The 19,619-nt window shown below is 37.3% G+C and overlaps 2 protein-coding genes across 9 annotated transcripts in view; one reads left to right on the forward strand and one right to left on the reverse strand.

The window, feature by feature from the left end:
* Positions 1-207: 207 nt before the first annotated feature.
* Positions 208-5,217, reverse strand: LOC113571589 (calglandulin). 2 transcript variants are annotated; one of them, XM_027000614.3, is made up of 6 exons: positions 5,199-5,217; positions 4,321-4,381; positions 2,828-3,002; positions 1,019-1,163; positions 652-752; positions 208-421 (listed from the first exon to the last, which is right to left on the reverse strand). In XM_027000614.3, exons 2-6 carry the CDS (start codon positions 4,321-4,323, stop codon positions 378-380), a joined length of 468 nt encoding a protein of 155 aa, XP_026856415.1. In that variant the 5' UTR covers positions 4,324-4,381; positions 5,199-5,217; the 3' UTR covers positions 208-377. The 2 variants fall into 2 exon arrangements, with proteins under 2 accessions (XP_026856415.1, XP_081573422.1); XM_081717296.1 differs by lacking the exon at positions 5,199-5,217 and having other exon boundaries at positions 2,828-2,997.
* A 263-nt stretch (positions 5,218-5,480) lies between these two features.
* The window catches only part of gnb1b (guanine nucleotide binding protein (G protein), beta polypeptide 1b), a 28,557-nt gene continuing 14,418 nt past the window's right edge, over positions 5,481-19,619 (forward strand). For 3 of the 7 annotated variants that reach the window (XM_027000613.3, XM_081717295.1, XM_081717294.1), the window contains exon 1: positions 5,481-5,862. The gene's annotated coding sequence lies outside the window, so the exon portion shown is untranslated. Of the gene's footprint in view, positions 5,863-11,261; positions 11,405-17,296; positions 18,433-19,619 lie in introns of those variants that run through there. The other 4 variants (XM_081717292.1, XM_027000612.3, XM_081717293.1 and 1 more) reach the window with 4 other exon arrangements.

Raw genomic sequence — 19,619 nt, forward strand, 5'->3', positions numbered from 1 at the left:
TTTATTGTACTGTTCTTGTTTTTTTTTTACTTTTCTTCTTTTACAATGCTTGTTTGCACCATATACATAAGAGCTACCAGATGTTCCAGGACCTTTAGACTAAAGTTAGACATAAGAAAAATTGTGAAAATAGATTATTATAACTCTAAATAATAGAAAAACCCAAGATGTTTAAATATATATTTCCATTTAAAGGAAAATAAAATACAAAGTTTAGATGAAAATTTATTTTCCTCTTTTAAAATTGCCATACATTTGATGCAATGTTTTACTGTGAAGTTGGGACAGATACATTTAATAATGATTTGGAAATCATCCATTAATCCAGCAAGTTGTGTTCTATGTCACTGGCCATGCGGAAGCTTCTAACTTCAATTTTAGCTCATCTTGAATGAGTCTCCTGTCATCATGGCAACAAATTCTGGAGAGAAAATATATAAAATAAATATATATTATACATAACATTTATGTTTTTGGAGTAAAGCAGTAGGAAGGCACTGTTACTATATGTTTCAGAGGTATAGGTGCCAACTTGCAATTTGAAATATCCATATCAAAATTAAAAGTATTAATAGAATGAGAGTGATTACAAGCTGTACAAAATACAAGCACTGTTACATTTGATTTCATTCCAAGACAAGGTTTTTGTACCCTCATAATCAATCGTTCCATCACCATCTTTGTCAGCCTCCTTCATCATCTGCTCAGCCTCTTCCTCATTCAGAGGTTCACCAGCATTCATTAGGACGTACCTGCAAAAACATGCTCATGCTCAAGCTAAGGACATCAAGAGTTAGATATTGTACAGGAGTTAGAAATGATTTAAACAAAGCACCATATCAGATCTATCTGTGGTGTGCAAAAAATGCACAGAACAATGTTTGCATCACATAGTTTTTCTGTTTAAGGTGGATAACGGATGTAGTATATTCTTTTACAAAGCAATAGTAGCCATAGATCTAATGTGAAATTATTTACATGTTTTACTAAGTGAGAAACTTAAGTCAGACTCATTTACTTCAGTGTATTCCAGTCAATGTAGCCCTTAGCCTCCTTATCAAACACCTTAAAAGCGGCTCGTAGTTCAGCATCCTGGTTTTTTGTTCTCTCATGGTAAAGAGCCATAAGACCCAGGAAGCTGTTGCAGTTAAAAGTGCCTTTGCCTGTAAAAGGGAAACATTTCATCAACATACCCAACAATGTCATGAATTACAATATCACTTCATAAAGGCCATTAAAATGACGTACTGTGACATTTATCCAGAGGTGGGAACCCTGTAAATTCACTATACATGTCAGAAAGGGTGTCACAAATTAAGCAAGGGCCCCATCTCTCCTCTTGTCAAAAAGAATGTTTACAACAATATTTACAACTTTGACAAGAGGATGAATCAGACCTATCTTTATGGTCAAGAAAAGCTACATTTGTGTTCCCTCTCACAAAATGTGATGTCAGAAAATAATAGTAACGTTAGGTTGATGTGTTAACTTGTGGTGCACATCTCTCTAGTCTGTCTTGCTAATCTACTGGGCAGTGCCTCTTGGTCTATCTGTGTCTTGCTTGCTTGCCTGCCAGTTCCACTGCAGTGTTCTGTAACTTTTTGCCTGACAAAAGTGACATTGAAATACTGCTATTTATTACATTTGATAAATGTCAATGGGCAAGAGTTTATAAACTGAAACCCTGCAAAAAAGATATCTTTGTGCCGTGTCATGCACGAACATGTATTCGTATGCACAATATTGGTTGCTTATATCTCATTCTTTCCTGTATAGGTCTATTTATTCTTGCCCAACAGATAAGAACAATCAGTTTTAAAGAAGGGATTGCAGTGGGAGCAGTGGGGTGTCAGGTGTGACTGTGTGGCAACAGCAAATGGTTTACATGGCTCATGGGTCAAGTAGGGGGGGCCCTTGACCTGTGTAAGCAGAATTTTGCTTAGGGCCCATCCAAGGGAGTGAGGACGGGCTCGACATTTATCCCTAGACTACGACTTTACGTAGTCTAGTCTCCTAAAAATTAAAACGGTGCGAATATAAACAAACGATGTTGTGAAAAAATAGGAAACTTAGTCATTTCAGTGCATGGCCTGTAGATGGCACTGGGTGCGTTGTTGCGAAGGAAATATTGTGCGAATCTTTGTTCACTAGCACCCTCGTGTGGTGAAATGCTAATTCCCAGCACTTATAACTTTAATCCTCTTACGTGTCCCTGTTTGCTCAACTCCATCTGAACTGCGCTCAAATTAACTGGTATTAACATGTAAGTGGTTGGGGCAGGAGTGGTAGCATAAGCCACAAACATATTAAAAAAGTAAACCATGCCAATTCGGGATTATGGGCTATTTTTTAATGCCCAAAGAAAGCAGCTTTGGGCCTGCTCTTAATTATAAGCCACAGATATATTGATATAAAGAAGCTAAATACATTACTTTTTTGGGATTGTAGTATTCTCAAAGCCCCGAATAAAGCAAATTTAGCCCTGTTATAGACATACTAACTGTACTAAAGACATTAAAGATGTTATTTATCATAATAACATTCCAATAAATTTGGTCCACTATTATTCTTGTTGTTGCTGTTATTAAAGTGTTTTGTGTATGATTTTCAGTGGGGAATCATTTATTACGTGTTATTATTACTGAAGTTTTTTATTCTTACCAATTTTAAAGGTGATGGGCCATAGGAGTTACTTTTAGTACAAAACAGCTTCAGAGCTATAATATTGGTGATTAGTCCATGTTTATGATGATCCCAGCTAATTTGATAGACCTGTTGATTAGCAAAAACAACAAAGACCCTTCACCCCCTGCACCTTAAAACTCACCATCTTTATCTACATCTTTACCCATTTGGCTCAGTTCTCTTTTGGTTGGGTTGATTCCCATCAAACTCATCAGCCTCTCCAACTCCTGAGTCTTCACATCTCCATTCCCTTCTTCGTCAAACATCTCAAACACACCTTTATACTCCGTGATCTGCTCAGGGGTGAGTTTGCTTGCCTCAGAAGGAAACAATATACTGTAAATCTACATGGCTGACAGATCAGTGGCATCTTAATTGTACACAAGTCTGAGCAGGAACATAATGGTAATGCACGAAATAATTTACTTGTAACATTATGGAACATTATGCAGAGGATGTTTGCAGACATCCTCAAGTCAGAAGTAATACTTTTTAAAATGATATTTCAAATGTAATTTAAGACATTTGCACTGAGGATATACAAAAAATAAAATAATTCTGAATACGTCTTTAATAAATATTATATTGTAATCATTGTCATTGAGGATCAGGTACTTTCAGGCTAATGTTGAAGGCTCATCACACTGAATAAATCAAGTGGGCAAGAAACTTACACAAAATCTGACAGAAAAAAACATAGCTAGACACATTATGTAGAATTTGTTCAAAAACGACATTACGAAATGGATAGCAATTAATACAGATAGAAGCCAAATAAATTAGCGTTAACCAACTTTTTTTTTTTTTAGCTTAGCCACGTTATCTCTACTGTATACCCGATCTTTTTATACTAGCTTGCTAGTGATAGCATAGATAGCTAAGATAGTTCAATAGCAAGCTAGCCAGGTTATGTGACGTCATTGTTACGTAATGTTACGTAATGTTCAAACGTAGCTAACTAACTAGATAAAGATAAAGCTAACGAGCCTGTTTCTGGCATTATTTCAAGCCATATTTGCAAAATAGCTAGTTACATAATTATAACTTAAGTGAAACATGTTGAGATTAATAGCGCCAGATGAAACAGCCGGACACCGCTTGCTAGACACCTGTTCTGGGTTTAGGTAACATCTAGCTAGCTAGAGAGTGGCGGACTAAATTCGCCTCAATTGTGCGAAAATGTTGCCGCTGAAAATATATCAAGGTTTTAAACAGAAATGTCAGATTTCCAAGGTATAATCTGTGATATGCCTTGGAAATAAACTGCTACATCAGTTGATTGAGTGAATTTCTAATCTGGTGATTAAAAGCTTGAAAAATGATCATGATTTATCCGCTGTCTTCTCCGGGAGGAGGGAAACGAGAGTCACATTTGCTTGTTATTCAGTTCTATTATCAAAGTTTATATTCTGCTTTTCTTTTCTTTTTAAAGAAACTAAGACGTTGAAGAAATAACTACATATAAGGAAAATATTTTTTTTTTATTCTACAAATTATTTTTTTATGACAAATTGAAAAGTTCACAAGTCATAAAGCTCATAAACGATCTACGAACAGTGCTGGTATGTAGGAATCATTAAAAGCATTGGTTTTAATAAAAGGAACAGTACATAAAATCTAAAGGGAAAAACTTACCATTTTGTCTGGATTCAGTACTGTAAGACTGTTTGTCCTCTGGTCCAGTGATAGAGAGACTCTATGTTGTAAACCATAGGTGACGCTGTTAAATTCTCCCCTTGAGATTTTTACACACACCATTTATGGTATCCAAGTGTTCACTCCCCACTTCAGGGAATATCTGCCCTGATCAACATTAAGTAGTGCACAGTACAGGAATACACAATATTCCAAATTACATTTGATTATACATTTATTGAATATATTACTCATAACTAAGATAATGAAGAGGTCAATATTTAAATGCATTTAATGCAAAGAACTCTCATGAAAGAACTTTAGATTAACTGAGCTCTATCATGACAATAAGGTAGAATAAATCTACATCCCTCTTTGGGATTTCATAACTTTTCAGCTGTGGCAGTTTCAGCAGGTGCTAGAAGCTGCTCGGTCCCAAGTGAATGTCATCTAGGCAACAGACCAAATAAAGAAATATAACCCCATTAGGATTCTATTTCCAGTTCGCATCAACTGTGGCCACCATTAGAGGTTCTAGATTATTCCATCATAATAATTGTTGCCAAATGGTTTTATGCTGAAAAGGGTTTCACAATGCTTACAGTTTATCTGGTGAATAACTAGACAACTAGAGGTTTTGAAAAGATGTTAAGGATCCTGTAATTGTGTCATCTTATACTTTGATTTGAGAAGTTTGTCATTCAGCCATACAATCGCAAGCAAATTAAATAATACTTTATTTGCTGTCTTGTTTCTATTTTCAAATCCTGACAGGTCTTATTTAAATATCCTAACAAATAAACTCCACATGACATCGAAAAAATATTTTCAGAATATGGGGCACAATGAGCAGCATCATACCATATCACTGGACTTACGCTTTTTAACTGTGCCTCCAGACAGAAAGAATCTGGCACCAAAGTGACGGTCTGTTGGCAATTGGTGCAACTGCAGAGAGTGGCCTACCTAGTTAGTTTCCCTCTTGCACCCATCAAAACCGCATTTTTACATTTGTAACACTCAAGCTAAAATCTGATTCTGAATATTGTCCAGTTTATTTTTCATTTTAATAATTTTTATTATACGAGTTAAATTGTGATATCGGTGGCCTGTGCCATTTGTGCGTAAGAACGCTGCTGCAGAGTGGGGTTTCCCAAGGCTGATTGCAGGGTTACCGCGCCCATCTCGTTGTCTGATGGCCGGATGAGAAGTGAACTGGAGAAAAGTGTTCCTTCAAGGAAGACAACGGGAAGTAGCGACTGACGGATTTACACATTGACCAAATTTAGCCACGGACTTAAATGACTATAATTTCATATTGCAGTTAAGATACTTGTTTTACACTATTTGAATACGCCGTTAATACTTGCATCCGGATCTAGTTATTTTAAAACTGGACTCGTTTGTGAAGTGCCGCTCCTCTGACTGAGGCTAGTTAGCAAGCTAGCTCGTCTTGTTCGTTGATGCGTGGATTTGACAGCTACACAAGCGTTTTTTTCGGTCAATGCTATATAAAACAAGGGCAGCTACGACTGAGTACAGGTATGTCAAATACTATGCACGTAAAGTTGGAAACGACGATAAAGTATTTGTCATTCAAGAGCTGCATTTGTCAGTAATAATGACTCGGTTGTTATGTAGTGAACGGGGGGGGGGGTAACATAAGCTAGCCAGCTAACGCTGTGTCGGGGCGCAACCGTCAGCCAGGTAGCTGACCAATTTACATAGAGACAAAACAGGAAAGTAAATGATCGACTATAGTTTGCATAACCATATCCCCAAACAAATACGGCTCTGACTTGTCACACACTTCTTTTTGTAAAAATATCGGGTCAGCTAGCTAGCTAGCTAGTTGTCGCTAGCTGTTTCGAGAAATAGGTGGCAGCGCCTTCTCAAAACTGAAGATTTACGGGCCTTTGCCTTTCGTTGCAGGTCGCAAGTTGTTTTTCATATTAAATTTGTAGTATACGTTACCTAATAATTATAGATGCATAGTTTGTGCTTCGGTTAGAGCATGTCATCTTAAAGATGACCCAACTCCTTGCATCATTTAACTACGTTATTTTGCTCGCGTGTAAAAGATGCATCGATAACTTGGAAGACGGCTAAATTAATCTAGCTGGATAGCTAGTTAGCTAATTAGCCACTCTAGCTGGCCAAGTTAATATATAAAGTAACTAGTTATTTGTGTTTTCACCCAGCATAAACATTGCTTTGCGAATTCATATTTGCGACCTAAACCACAATTTTAGAGCAAGTATCGTTCCCTTGTAGATGAATATTAACGTGAATTGCTTGTGCGTCGCATTTTTATCTCGCGGAAAGGTTAACGTTTGTCTTTCCTTCAATGTAGTAGGTTAGCTAGCTGGTTAGCTGTTTAGCGGTCAAAATCCGCCAGGGTTGAGTGTTAATGTTCCTAACAATTATATGGTTTACTTTAGAAGCCATTACAAGTAATCCGCGTATGAAAATTGTCAGTTTAATTTTAACTGAATTAAGATACCAAACCACCAGTGTCAGGCTAATTGTATCTCCAACTAAGCCAGTTAACAGGACTAGCATTGTTATTAGCTGGAGGAGTGTGTAATCCTCATAAAATCTTGTGATTACCGCTGATTTTAACTGCACAGTAACAAGGTAGAGATGGGTAGCTAGCATAACATATCTAATTAGCTAGGTTAGCTAACTGATTTCGTTGGCAAACCTCGTATTAAGATTTTCTTTCCGGTGAATTGTCCTAAAGCCGCTCTCTGCATGCAGCTAACAGCCCCTCTGAAAGCACTGCTGTAGCTAATTTTTAATATTTAGATTGTATTCCAACGACCTACACCGCTCAAATAGTTGTTGCTCATGACAACGATGTAAAAATGGGCTGGGGCTTCCTTGCTAGCTCTTATCCAAGTGATGCACCAAAAGTAGTGCCGGATGGCCGGTGTATTTTAAGGACGGGAGACTAGATATCCATCAAGCCACAAGTTAACATGGATATGTAAACTTGGTTGTTTAATGATGTTGTGTGGAGATGCCCTTTCCTCACGTCTACGTTCTCCGCATTTACACTTAGTAACCCCACTAATTAATAAATTAAACGAATGAAGAACTCATTGAATGTGGGCCACAAGAAGCGGCTGCGAACAAGATGGCGTTTGTAGCTTTTCCTCGTTGGCTTCCCCCTCCGCAAGATATTAGCATGCCATTGATTTAGCTCACAGGAAAGGCCAAGAGGAGCATTTTGCTTCTTCGACCCTGACATGTTTGTCCGTGTATTTTGCTCAGTGTTAATAGATTTTTTTTTATTTGGTGTTTTCTCTACAGTGTAAAACTGTTTACAGTGGTATTCGTTTGGTTTGTTAGTTGTGAGAAGGCCACATTCGCATTTGTTTTTGCACGGAATATAACAGTTTAATAATTTTATATAGCGTATTTGTTTCTTATAGTCTACAGTAAAATAGCCAAACCGAAATATATATTTGGTCTCAAATTTCATGTTGGGCTTAAACAGTCCTTATATAGACAAAGAAAGTTGCAGCTGAAGTGGGCACATTTTCTTGGTGTTTGATACTGGGGTTAAACAAGTCTTAAACTTGTAACTGTGACTGACTGTTTCTTGTTAATTTTAGTTGATAGTGGATAAGACACTTGATGTGGGATCATATGACCAAAATGCAATCTGGTTCTAGGCTAACTAAATTTGGGTTCCAGTGTTCTCTGATGCTTTCTCAATGCAGTATTTGAGTTGTCCTTGCGATTGCCTGAATTTTGGTTGCTGCACCCCCTTGTTTCAGGATTAAAACAAACAAAATATGGATTGGTCTTGGTCACTTCTTTGCTTTCACCCAGCAGTCTTAATCAGTCAACATATGTAAACATAATTGCATATGGTTATTTAATAATTGCCCACATCTTATGTTATTTGGTACTACAATACTTTAAGGGGAATCAGATAAAGCCAGCCAGTTCAGTTTGTTCCCACTGAGGAACAATTGCAGCGTAAATAATTTGTATGAGTGGATTGTTTAATTGGTATATTATTACAGGTTGAAAAAGTGTTGATAATCTGGAAAAATACCTTGTTGCTAATTTAAGGCTCAAAAAGTGAAGACTTTGGAAGTTAACACCCTTAGCAAAATATGCAAAGAAAACATTAAAACTTGATTTACCAGTTACACCATGCTTATTACATCCTGGCTGTATCAAGGAGGTTTTTGCCAAAAATGTAAAGTTACAAAAACAGTTTATTAAAATAAATGAAGCTCATTAGAAAACACATAAATGGAGAATAATTAAAAGTGAATTAAACAAGGGAAAAAAGTTATTTTAAATAAAATGAACATTTAAAGATGTTTCATTTAGAAGAAACATGATTATTGAAATATATAAAATACAAAAAAATAAATGTTGATGAAAGACAATAAATTAAATATTAAAATAATTAAAAGTGCACTCCAGGGCTGAAAAATTAAGTTAAAAGTGCAGTGCTACAGGATCTAAGGGAACAATGGACAGAAAGACTGGCTAAATATGTTTTATGTAAATTATACTTGCCTGTTTGTTCAAACAATGGCTTGAGCCGACTTTTATACCAGTACCATTATACCTTTTTCTTAAAAAAAAATTCCTAATATATACTATTATACCAACAGCTGCATAATGGTATTTAAAAATCACTTTATATCATGTTGATCACCTGTGGAACAAATGCTTTCTCTTACATTGAATGATTGTAATCTTAAAGTTAGTAATTTGAGAAACATTTTTAGACCACCAGCAAGTTGTAACATACACTTTGCTCTTAGAAAATCATATATTTAGTTGTTTTGTCAAGTTTCTTTAAGTAATGGAGCATTCTTACTGTATGTATAGCTAAACACAACTGCAATGTGGTGTTTTAGTAATATGTCTAGTGGCAAAGCACATGTAAAATAATTAATTTGACATCTAAACCAGAATTAATGCAACCACACATTGGAGCATGGGAAAGTTATACCTTAAAGGTTAGAACAAAGCTGCTGTTAGCATTTAAGGAAATGCCATTACTGTTTAGAAGTCAAATATTTAGAATTAAATGAATTGTCCCATTATCGTTTTCCTCATTACAATAGATAATCTTGCTTGTAGCTAAGTATAATCTGTGTCCATAAAACTGACATTGTAAGTAACACCACCCTGCTTCCCCTCCATGCATGGATATAATAGACTGTTAAATGAACATGGGTACACAGCAGGTTGAACTATGATGTTCTGAATTATAGTGGTTTTGTGCCCTTTTACAGTTAGCAGTATAGAATAAGAAAACATGTATTGAGAATATAGATTTGCACAATCTTGGCCTGTTTAAGAAGGAAAAAATAAAAGTGGAAAACATTTAGTCCACTGTATATATTCTTTTGAGATTTATTCAATATTCACAAGGCTTAATGTGTGTACTGGCACTCCACTGTATTTCAACCCCAGGCTTTATCCTTACTACCCTCTCTGAAGCATTGTCGGATGTGTCCCTGTTATGTCTGTGTGGTCTCCAACATGTGTCATTGGACAGCACTGGAATTTTCCTCTACCATTTGTTTCCAGTATATTTATGACGATACTTAAAATGCTGTCTGTGACACACTTTGTAACATTAGGCATAGCTTTCTGACTTCAGGAAGAATTTGACCAAGGTCCATTAAATGTTTAATTGATTTCTTTACATGGTTTTGTTGATGGGGATAAATAAGGGAAAAATGAGTAATTTCTTTAAAATTGTAGCATGCCACTTCTCTTAAAATAAATTTAGGTTTCTGAGCCAAGTTAAAGCTTAAGTGTCAGTCTGTCTTAGTTTTCTTCATTCACAATTAAGTTCTTTGAATGATAAACATGTAAATTATCCTTTTAAATTTGGAGTCCATTGATTTTGTAGACATGCCTAACTGCATGCATGTGTGCAAGAATTGTCTAGAGGTGCTAAAATGTGTGCTAGAATTGTTTATTGTGTTAGCAGCTGAGTATGCATGTGCCGATACAAACATTTACTTACTATTTATCACAGTTCACGATAATTGTTTCTTACCATATCAAACAAAAACAGTATTAAGAAGAAAAACTTATTTTATTGATTCCTTTTGTATGTTGGTTGTGGTGCAGCAGTTTTCATTAGTTTTCCAAAATCTAGGCTTTTCGGTTACTTGAATGACCTCTTTAGCAATAAAATATGCTATTTCTTGATTGTGGTATGCAATATTTATTTAGTTATTAATATTAACTTAAACTTTACACATGACTAATACTTATTGTTATGTTACATTTAAAGATACTTTCTGGACATAATTATGACATCATTTTATAAATATTTCATTGTTTCACAGGACTACAGTGAAACTGTATATATTTATTGCTGTGGGACTCTGTTTACTTTTTTTTTTGACCGAGTATGAAATCAAGCATATTGAGTGTGAAATATACTAAGTGGTATTATACACATCTGTAGGCTCATACACTAATAGGGTTGCATATCGTTTGCATTTTATTGTTTCTTCTCAATTCTATGTTTTCATTCCAAAATTGTGAAAAAAGGTGTCAAGTATAAAGAATATATTTTTTGTTGTGCAACTGTGATTCATGAATTTTAGCCTTATCCATCATGCCAAATTCCTGTTTGTGCTTTGTAGACTTTACAACTTTAGCTTTTGTTTTTAGTACTTTTTGTCTCATTGTTCCCTCACTGACATGGTGTGCTGTTACTGTCAGGTAACAAGCCTGGGAAATGCATGTTGATATTACTGATCAAGACCAGGATCAGCTGGTTAGTCCAAATATCTCTTGAGCAGGTGTGTACTTTGGATCTAGCGCCTTGGTCATCTACCTGGGGGGAACAAAAGCAACTATCTGTAGATGCAACTTAGTATGACAGTTTTCTTGTCCAAATAACATGCTAACTTTTTTTTTTTCTTTGCCTACCTAAGGGATGGTGACTCGACAAGTCAAGAAAGGCTGTAGCCCTTTTTACTACAAATCCTGTCACTGCTCTGTGACACTCCTCAGTTTCCTCCTCATTTCTAAAGAGAAAGGACTGTTACAGGTTGGCTGTACTGGATATGTTAGCAAGGTACTTGCACTGTCTGTGGAGCTGGCTTAAGCAGAATTTAGGATAGGAGACCGCAGTTGAACACAATACACTGCTGAATTTCATGCTGGTGTCTAAGATGTTTTGCCATGTTGGAGGTTCAACCTCCTATACTAATCATGTGCAAGTCCAATTGTTGACACTGCTACCAGAGTAACAACCATAATGAAGGTTGTTGTTAATCTCGGCCCTCCATATTTTTGAAATCTGTGCATGTGTTGCAGTGAAAAGTTTTTGGTTATTATTTGAACAGAAGACTAAATTATTGATGCTTCTTTTCTTTCTTTAATTAGTTAAGAGAGTTTGGGGCACATCACTTGGCTTCATGCCTAATACTGCTCAGCTGTGTTAAATAACTAACACATGACCTACTGTGATCTACTGCTTTTATTTTGTATTAAAGTGGATCAGGCAGTTAATATTGGTGATGGATGTTTTGCCAATCACAGTGTGTTGCTTGGGTCAACCACAAGCCATTAGACTGTTGACTCTATGTGAAGCCTGTACTGTTTTCCAAAATAAATAAATGCAACACTGTTGTGCTAGTAAATGCTGTTGTTCTAGCTCATGTTATGCTGCCTGCCATGCAAAGTTAACACATTTTAATAGAATGGTATCAGTAGAAATACAAGCAAAATATAGGTAAAGGTATCATTGCCGCTATCGGAAAGGGTACTTTTTAATGGTATTTGGCAGCTAGGATGCTCACTGATGCTAGAGTTAAGACAATGTAACTAGAGTTAAGACAATGAAAATAGCAGATGTATTCTATAATGGGTATCTTCGTAAACGAGTTCCTAACTAAAATTATGGTTGCCAAACGGCTGATTTCAGTCATCATAAGCTCATTGGGCTACAGTTTTTTGAGTAGACCTTTGAGAATAATCAGATGAATATTAGTAAATTTTTAGATAACGCTTGATCTGAATTAAAGAAAGCTATTCAGCACAAATTTCCATAATAAAAAAAAAAAGTCAACATGCTGCAGGTCAGTGCCTAGTGAGTGCTCTACATACACAGAATGCGTACCACCAACAAGAAGCCTGTCTCAATTCTTGGATACCTTAAAATGTCTTCTGACCTTCGGACCTTATTTTGTCAATATCAGGAGAGCTTCAAATGCCTACTCAGCCATGGAGGCAATCCCATGCAACGCAGTGCTTGTTTAGAGTTGTCGGACATGAGCAGTGTGATCGGTAGTGCAGCAGGTGGCAAAGTCATTTTCAAATAAGTTATTCTTATTCTATCATATTTGTACAAATAGCTTTTTGATAGCAATGTTAGATTTGTCAATGGCTATTTTACAATTTTCAGTACATTGACGGATTAGCATGTTAACATTAGCCTCAGACTATTTTTAATAGCAAGCTGGCTAATAAAGATTTTAGCTTGCTGAGCTGTAGGTTTCTAAGTCATTCTTTTCAAGTCTTAATAATGAAGTAACTTTGTCTAATTGTTCATTACATGTTTGTCCTGAATAATTTGGTAGAAGGTTCGTTGCTTATTCTCTGCACTCATTGCACGAGTTGTTTGGGACCAGATGAATACTCAAAGCATTTAGACAGACTCCTATAGAGAAGGAAAGGCTGTTCACTGCAGAAAGAATCTTATCGGTAAGTAAGGTGGCTTAAATAGCCATCTTTCTTTCAAGCCAAAACAGCTGAGTTTCTTTCGATACAGCCAATAGATCTGAGTTGTCAGTTCACCAGTTAGATAGCTAGTTATCTTTATGCATAATCACGTCTCCATGGCAGTTAAAATGCTGCCTACTTTGACACCTTGCTTGTTGAGCAGCAAGGCAGTTCACTAGGTATTTTGACAAGGACTGTACATGTCACGCATGTTGTCTGGCTTAATTTTGGCCCCATTTGTACTAAAACTTGTTGATGCTACACAATTCTTTGCTCTTCATTATAGTTCACTGTACTGCTCATTTGGACCATTTGCAAAAATGAACAGTTTCTGTTACGAGGTAGGTGGCTAAAAGGAATTTTTTGGGGGAAAAAACTGCAAAGTATTGCAATATTCTTAGTATCCCAGTAATAAAATGTAATTTAAATAATCATTGAAATAAGTGAGAGTCCAGATAAAATAAACACAAATGTGAAGCAGTCACAGATTCCTGTACTTGGTGCTAGTTTGGTGCAACTATTAAAAACTTAATTGGAAATGAGACAATATCTGAATTTTACCTTTTGGTATTGCTGGTTTGGTTAATCCTGGTGCTGTTATCTTGTTTTATACAATCCAATTATAGCAGCACCTTTTTTCCCATGCAGTTCTGTCCTAATAACACACTTTTCTGCACGGTGCCCTAATATTTGAGGTGCACAGTGTTAAGTAACTTTTTTCAGTCTGCTTAATGCTACCTGTCTTCAGTAAGGAAATGAAATAATAAATATTTCTTAGATAATGTTTTTATTTTGTACTGCTTTAATATTTTTCTTTATATTAATGAATTGTCTTTTTTCTTTAAAAAAAATTGTTAGTCATAAACAGCACAGTATTTGAATTTAAGGAAAAAGATCTTATTGGCAAAGCATGTGTCTGGTAGGCTGGTTGAAATAAGCATGTAAGCATATTGATGACAGTTTAAGAACTGTGTTCTTGCATGCCTCAGATTTTAGTGCAGTAGCATTCTATGAAAATGAAACTTGCTTGAAATTCAGATTCTGCCCTCACTAAAATTGTATTTAAAAAAAAAAAAAAAAAAAAAAGCAGGCATATTGCAAAACAGTATTGCACTAATTACACAATTTTGAGCAAGCAATCCATTTAGTTTTATTACCAGTGTAACCTCAGAAAATCTACCTGCAGTTAAGGTGGATGTTAATTATTCTTATTGTACTTTAGATGCACCAATACTAATATTTCATATTAGTGGTGTGGTGTGATCATTCTGATACTATCCAGCCATATTAAATTCACTTTTGATTTTGTGAGATGACTGTTTTGAGCATTATAGGTGGTCAGAGTTTAAGGTTTGTTTTTTTTTAAAAAGCTTGCAAAAAATCCTCATAAAAGTCTGATTTTCCAATGTATGGAAAAAGTTGCTATTTGATATCGGCAGATATGTTATTTAGATTCAATGCTGGCAATTTAAATGGTCTCTGAGAAGTTAGCATATCATTCACCAGAATTGGATTTACATTTTGTGAGGTTACACTTGTAATCATAACAGATTGAACAACGTTAGTTAAATGGTTGCAGGTTGGGAACACAAACAGGCTTTTGTGTCCTCAAAATGATTTCATGCCAGCCAACATTGAAATACAGAGAAGAACTAGACATTCCTTCTCACAGAGAGAGCCTATAATGTACACTCATCTCAGCTACAGATGAGTGTAGTCCAATCTCTCAACAATAGGCAAAACCTTACAGTTGTGCCCCTTGGGAGACCCACTCAGTTTGTTAAGATGGTGAAAGGTTGATGTGGTAACACATTATTGAATGCTATAGATTGAATTCAGACACAAGACACGGTCAACTTCATTGCTGTCATCCAAACTACAAAAATAATTAGTGTGGTGATGACCATTTCCACATTTCAGACTTGAAGTTTAGTCGTAATAATTTCTCCATTGTAACAGCATTGAATCCAGTTGCAGATTGGTGGTTCTCATTGTATGGTTTTTACTTTGAATTGGTTGGTTAGCTTTATAGTGTTACTGTTTCCGATAGCAAAGGCAGATCAAATTGAGGATCAAACATATCCAAATAAACAAGATTTTTCTTGTAGATCACTGTTTTTATTCAGAAATAGAATGCCATTCAAAAGTCAAATACATACAAAAGTGGAGGGACTACTATCTGTAAACAGAAAAATAACAAATTTTATATTACTTAACCCTAACCTTGGACAGCTTTGATTAATATGAATTAATATGAAACTTCAAGAGATGACCAAATATCAGCCTCACATTGACTTTCTTTTATAACAACTAATATATATTTATACATACATACATACACACACACACACACACACACACACACACACACACACACACACAAAAAGTCACCTCCCATTGGATAATTACTACATGAGTGATTGTTTCAGCTGGCAACAAGTTATTTAACCCTAACTGATGCAGTGAGAAGCTTCTCATTTGTTAAACAACCATGTGGAAAGACAAATCGTGTGGTCATGGAAAAGATGTTAATCTGTTTCAGAAAGGTCAAATTATTGGCATGCATCAGAGAAAACTTCTAAGGAGATTGCTGAAACTACTAAAATCGGGTTTTGTATTGTACCTTCAGAATTTTATTTTATTTATATATATATATATATATATATATATATATATATATATATATATATATATATATATATATATATATATATATATGGGGGGGGCGGACGTTCACCCTGCTTTCCTCAGGACTCTTTCATATACGTGAACAAGGACGAGATAGTGTGACTAATTGTCTAGCGCTGTAAACTTTTTAAACACATGAACTAACACTGAAAAGTATGATGTTTAATTTCAACCCTTCCTTAACGTGTATACATCAACATTATATATTATACATTATACTTTTATACAAATATTCCCCCCATAATATCACACGTCAGGTCATCCAACATTGCCAAATTGACATAACTTTAATAAACGGGAGGGAATGAGTACGGTAAATTAAGATGGGAGACTCTGCGATCTCCTTACCACTTCTCTGCTCACCCCACCAGTCCCCTTTGGTAGACAGGGAAGACAGTCAATAACAGTCAAACAAAATATCCTGCTCCTTCAAGTGTATATCCGTTGCACGAAAGTGGTGAGAGAAGATGCGAACCAAGTAAAGTCCCATGACCTGATTCTTCTATGAAAAACACTCTTTTCTGGTTCTTGGGGTTCCCTATTTCATTACCAGTCCATTTGCGATCATCCTTCCCATTGTGCAATCAGTCCCAACTACAGTCATCTGCTCTGTGAGGGACGAGCCCTAAACTCATACGCTACCCCCCCCCCCCACCCCTTTATTGGGTTTGCGCTCAATCGACAACATGAGTAGAAATAACAAAAAAGGAAAAAAGGTTGATGCATGTGTACACATTATTTATCATATGTTACAGCCAGTGCCACAAGAGGGCCATAATATGGCTTTAGGTCCATGACATTTACTGTTACAACCTTCCCTTCTTTCCCCAAGTGCAGATAATTGTTAGGTCCTAACTGCCTCTCGGCTCTCGCAGGGCCCTTCCAACTAGGTGCAAGTTTAGCCGAGAATTTCACAGCTGCCTTAGACAAAAGAGGCCTAATCCAGACCAAGTCTCCAACCTCAAACTACACATCTGCATCATTTATTGTAAAATCTGGCTTGTCTGGATCTAGTCACACCCATATGTCTCTCTACCTCCTTGAGAAATGAGGTGTGGTGTTGTAGGGTATTGTATGCCACGGTGGATGGTGCGGGTGTTGAGTGCAAGAGTTGTTTTATGGGACCCTTATGTGATCGCCCCAAAGCCAATATGGCAGACATAACCCATGGGGTTTCATGAACAGCCATGTTGATGGCTAGGTGAAACTCTGGCAGCCATCAATCCAAATCTTGATGGTGTATGCCTGCGTAAGATGCCATCATGGTCTTTAGGGTCCTGTTCACCCTCTCAGTATGATTCAACTGGAGATGATAGGCCGTTGTCATCTTCTGGGTGACTCCCCAGGCTTCGCGTAGCCTGGTCATGAACTCGCTTGTCCATTGAGGCCCTCTATCAGACACTGAGTGAAGACATCGGTCCATAGCACACTACATACCCGAGTAGTTTTAGCGTTCCTTAACTGAAACAATTCCACCCATTTAGAGCAGTAGTTTACCACTACCGTAAGTACTGTGTTCTTTGCTTGACTCATTGGAAATGGGCCCATGATGTCCACCCCTAGCATTTCCCCTGGTTGTTGAACTTCAGTCTGTTGTATTAATCCTGCAGGCAGGACACTAGGGTTTTTGTGCTGTTGGCAGATTTGACATGCCTTGACAAATGTCCACACATCTTTCCGAATCGTAGGCCACCAGGCCACCTCCAGGATTTTCCTGAGGGTCTTCATGTGGCCTAGATGGCCCTCAAATGGGCTGTTGTGGTAATAATGAAGAAATCATTGTACCAATCCCTCAGGGACCACTAGTTGATAATCAAAACCCCCATGTCTAGAGGACACACCCCGATACAAGATCCCGTTGCTCCTGGTAGTGGACCCGACCTGCTTTGATGTCCTGATTCATCTTCTTCAGTTGCTCACAGATGGTGCTCAAGGCTTGTGCAGCTCCGATATCCTGGAGAGTGATTGGCAAATCGCACTAGTAAGTCTTTGCTACAGCTGAGCAGATAACACCTTGGACGTCAGAGGGTGCCCTTGATAAAGCATCTGGGACAACATTGGTGCACCCTTTCCTATAATGAACCCTGAAGTCAAAGGCTTGGAGCTTCAATGTCCACCTAGTCAGCCTGGATGCTGTTCTTGGTGAATTAAAAGCCCACGTGAGAGCGCCATGGTTGGTGTACAAGTCAAATGTAGAACCCTCCATGTAATGATGCCACTTCTACACAGCCCATACTACAGCCAAACACTTCTTCTCCGAAGTTGAATATCTCAGCTCTGCACCACTTAAAGCCTGTGAGGCATAGGCTATAACCTTTTCTTCTCTATCCTGCTGTTGAGCAAGAACTGCACCCAGCCCAATGTCACTAGCATCAGTCTGTACTTGATATGTGAGATCCCGTCTAGGCTGAGCTAGTACTGGGGACGATTGAAGGGCCTCTTTCAACTTTGTGAAAAGCCTGTTGGCACTCCTCTGTCCACTCCCAGCACACGTTCTTTTTCTTCAAACGGTTTAGAGGGGCCGAAATGTCTGCTAAACAAGGGATGAACTTTGTGGTACCAGTCCACCAGTCCCAAGAATCTCTGCAGACTCTTGAGATCCCTCGGCGGCGGATATTCACATGTGGCTTTTACCTTTTCTGGGTCTACGTCTACCCCTCTACCTGATACCACATGGCCCAAGAAAGTAAGGTGGGTTTGGAAATGGTAACACTTTTTTTATGTTCGATGTTAGATTGGCTAGATGTAATTTCTTAAACACGGCTTCCAAATGTTGGAGATGTTGTTCTTGAGTTTGAGAAAACACAATAATATCATCAATATAAACAAAACATGCTACCTTTCAACTCACCCAGTACCTGCTCCATCAGTCGTTGGAAGGTAGCACTAGCGTTCTTGAGATCAAAAAGCATAACTTTGAACTGATACAGGCCTTGCGGTGTGATGACTGAAAAGTATGATGTTTAATTTCAACCCATCCCCAACATGTGTATATATCAACATTTATATATTATACATTATACTTTATACAAATATTCAAAATAAAACTTACAGAAATTTCAGACCACAAATAATGCAAAGAAGACAAGCTCATATTCACAGTACTAATATTTAAACTTCGGATGAGTCAAGAAATCAGTATTTGGTGGAATAACCCTCATTTTTAATCACAGCTTTCATGCGCCTTGGCATGGTGTCCACCAGTCTTTCATATTGCTGTTGGGTAACTTTACGCCACTCCCGTCACAGAAATTCCAGGAGCTCAGCTTTTGTTTGATGGCTTGTGACCATCCATCTTCCTCTTGATAACAATGGGGTTTTCAATGGGGTTCAGGTCTGGAGATTGCGTTGGCCAAGATAGGGTCTTGATCTGGTGGTCCCTCATCCACATTTTGATTGACCTGGCTATGTGGCATGGAGAATTGTCTTGTTGAAAAAAACAATCATCAGAATTGGGGAACATTGTCAGAGCAGAAGAAAGCAAGTTTTCTTCCAGCACAGTTTTGTAAGTAGCTTGTTTCATGCATCCTTCACAAAAACAAATCTGCCCGATTCCAGCTTTGCTGAAACACCTCCAGATCACCGATCCTGCACCAAATTTCACAGTGGGTGCAAGAGACGGGCTTGAAGGCCTCTCCAGGTCTCCGTCTAACCGTTACATGACCAGGTGTTGGACAAAGCTGAAAATTGCGCTCATCAGAGAAGATGACCTTACTCCAGTCCTCTATGGTCCAATCCTTATGGTCTTTTGCAAACTTCACTCTGGCTCTTCTTTGGTTCTTAATTGAAGGGCTTTTTTCTATCTTTGCACACCTTCAGCCGTGCCTCCAGAAGCTTGTTTTGAACCGTCCTCGCTGTGCAATTCACCCCAGCTGCTG

This window comes from Electrophorus electricus, chromosome 7, assembly GCF_041902795.1.
Source record: "Electrophorus electricus isolate QZ-2024a chromosome 7, ASM4190279v1, whole genome shotgun sequence".
NCBI classification, from domain to species: Eukaryota; Metazoa; Chordata; class Actinopteri; order Gymnotiformes; family Gymnotidae; genus Electrophorus; species Electrophorus electricus.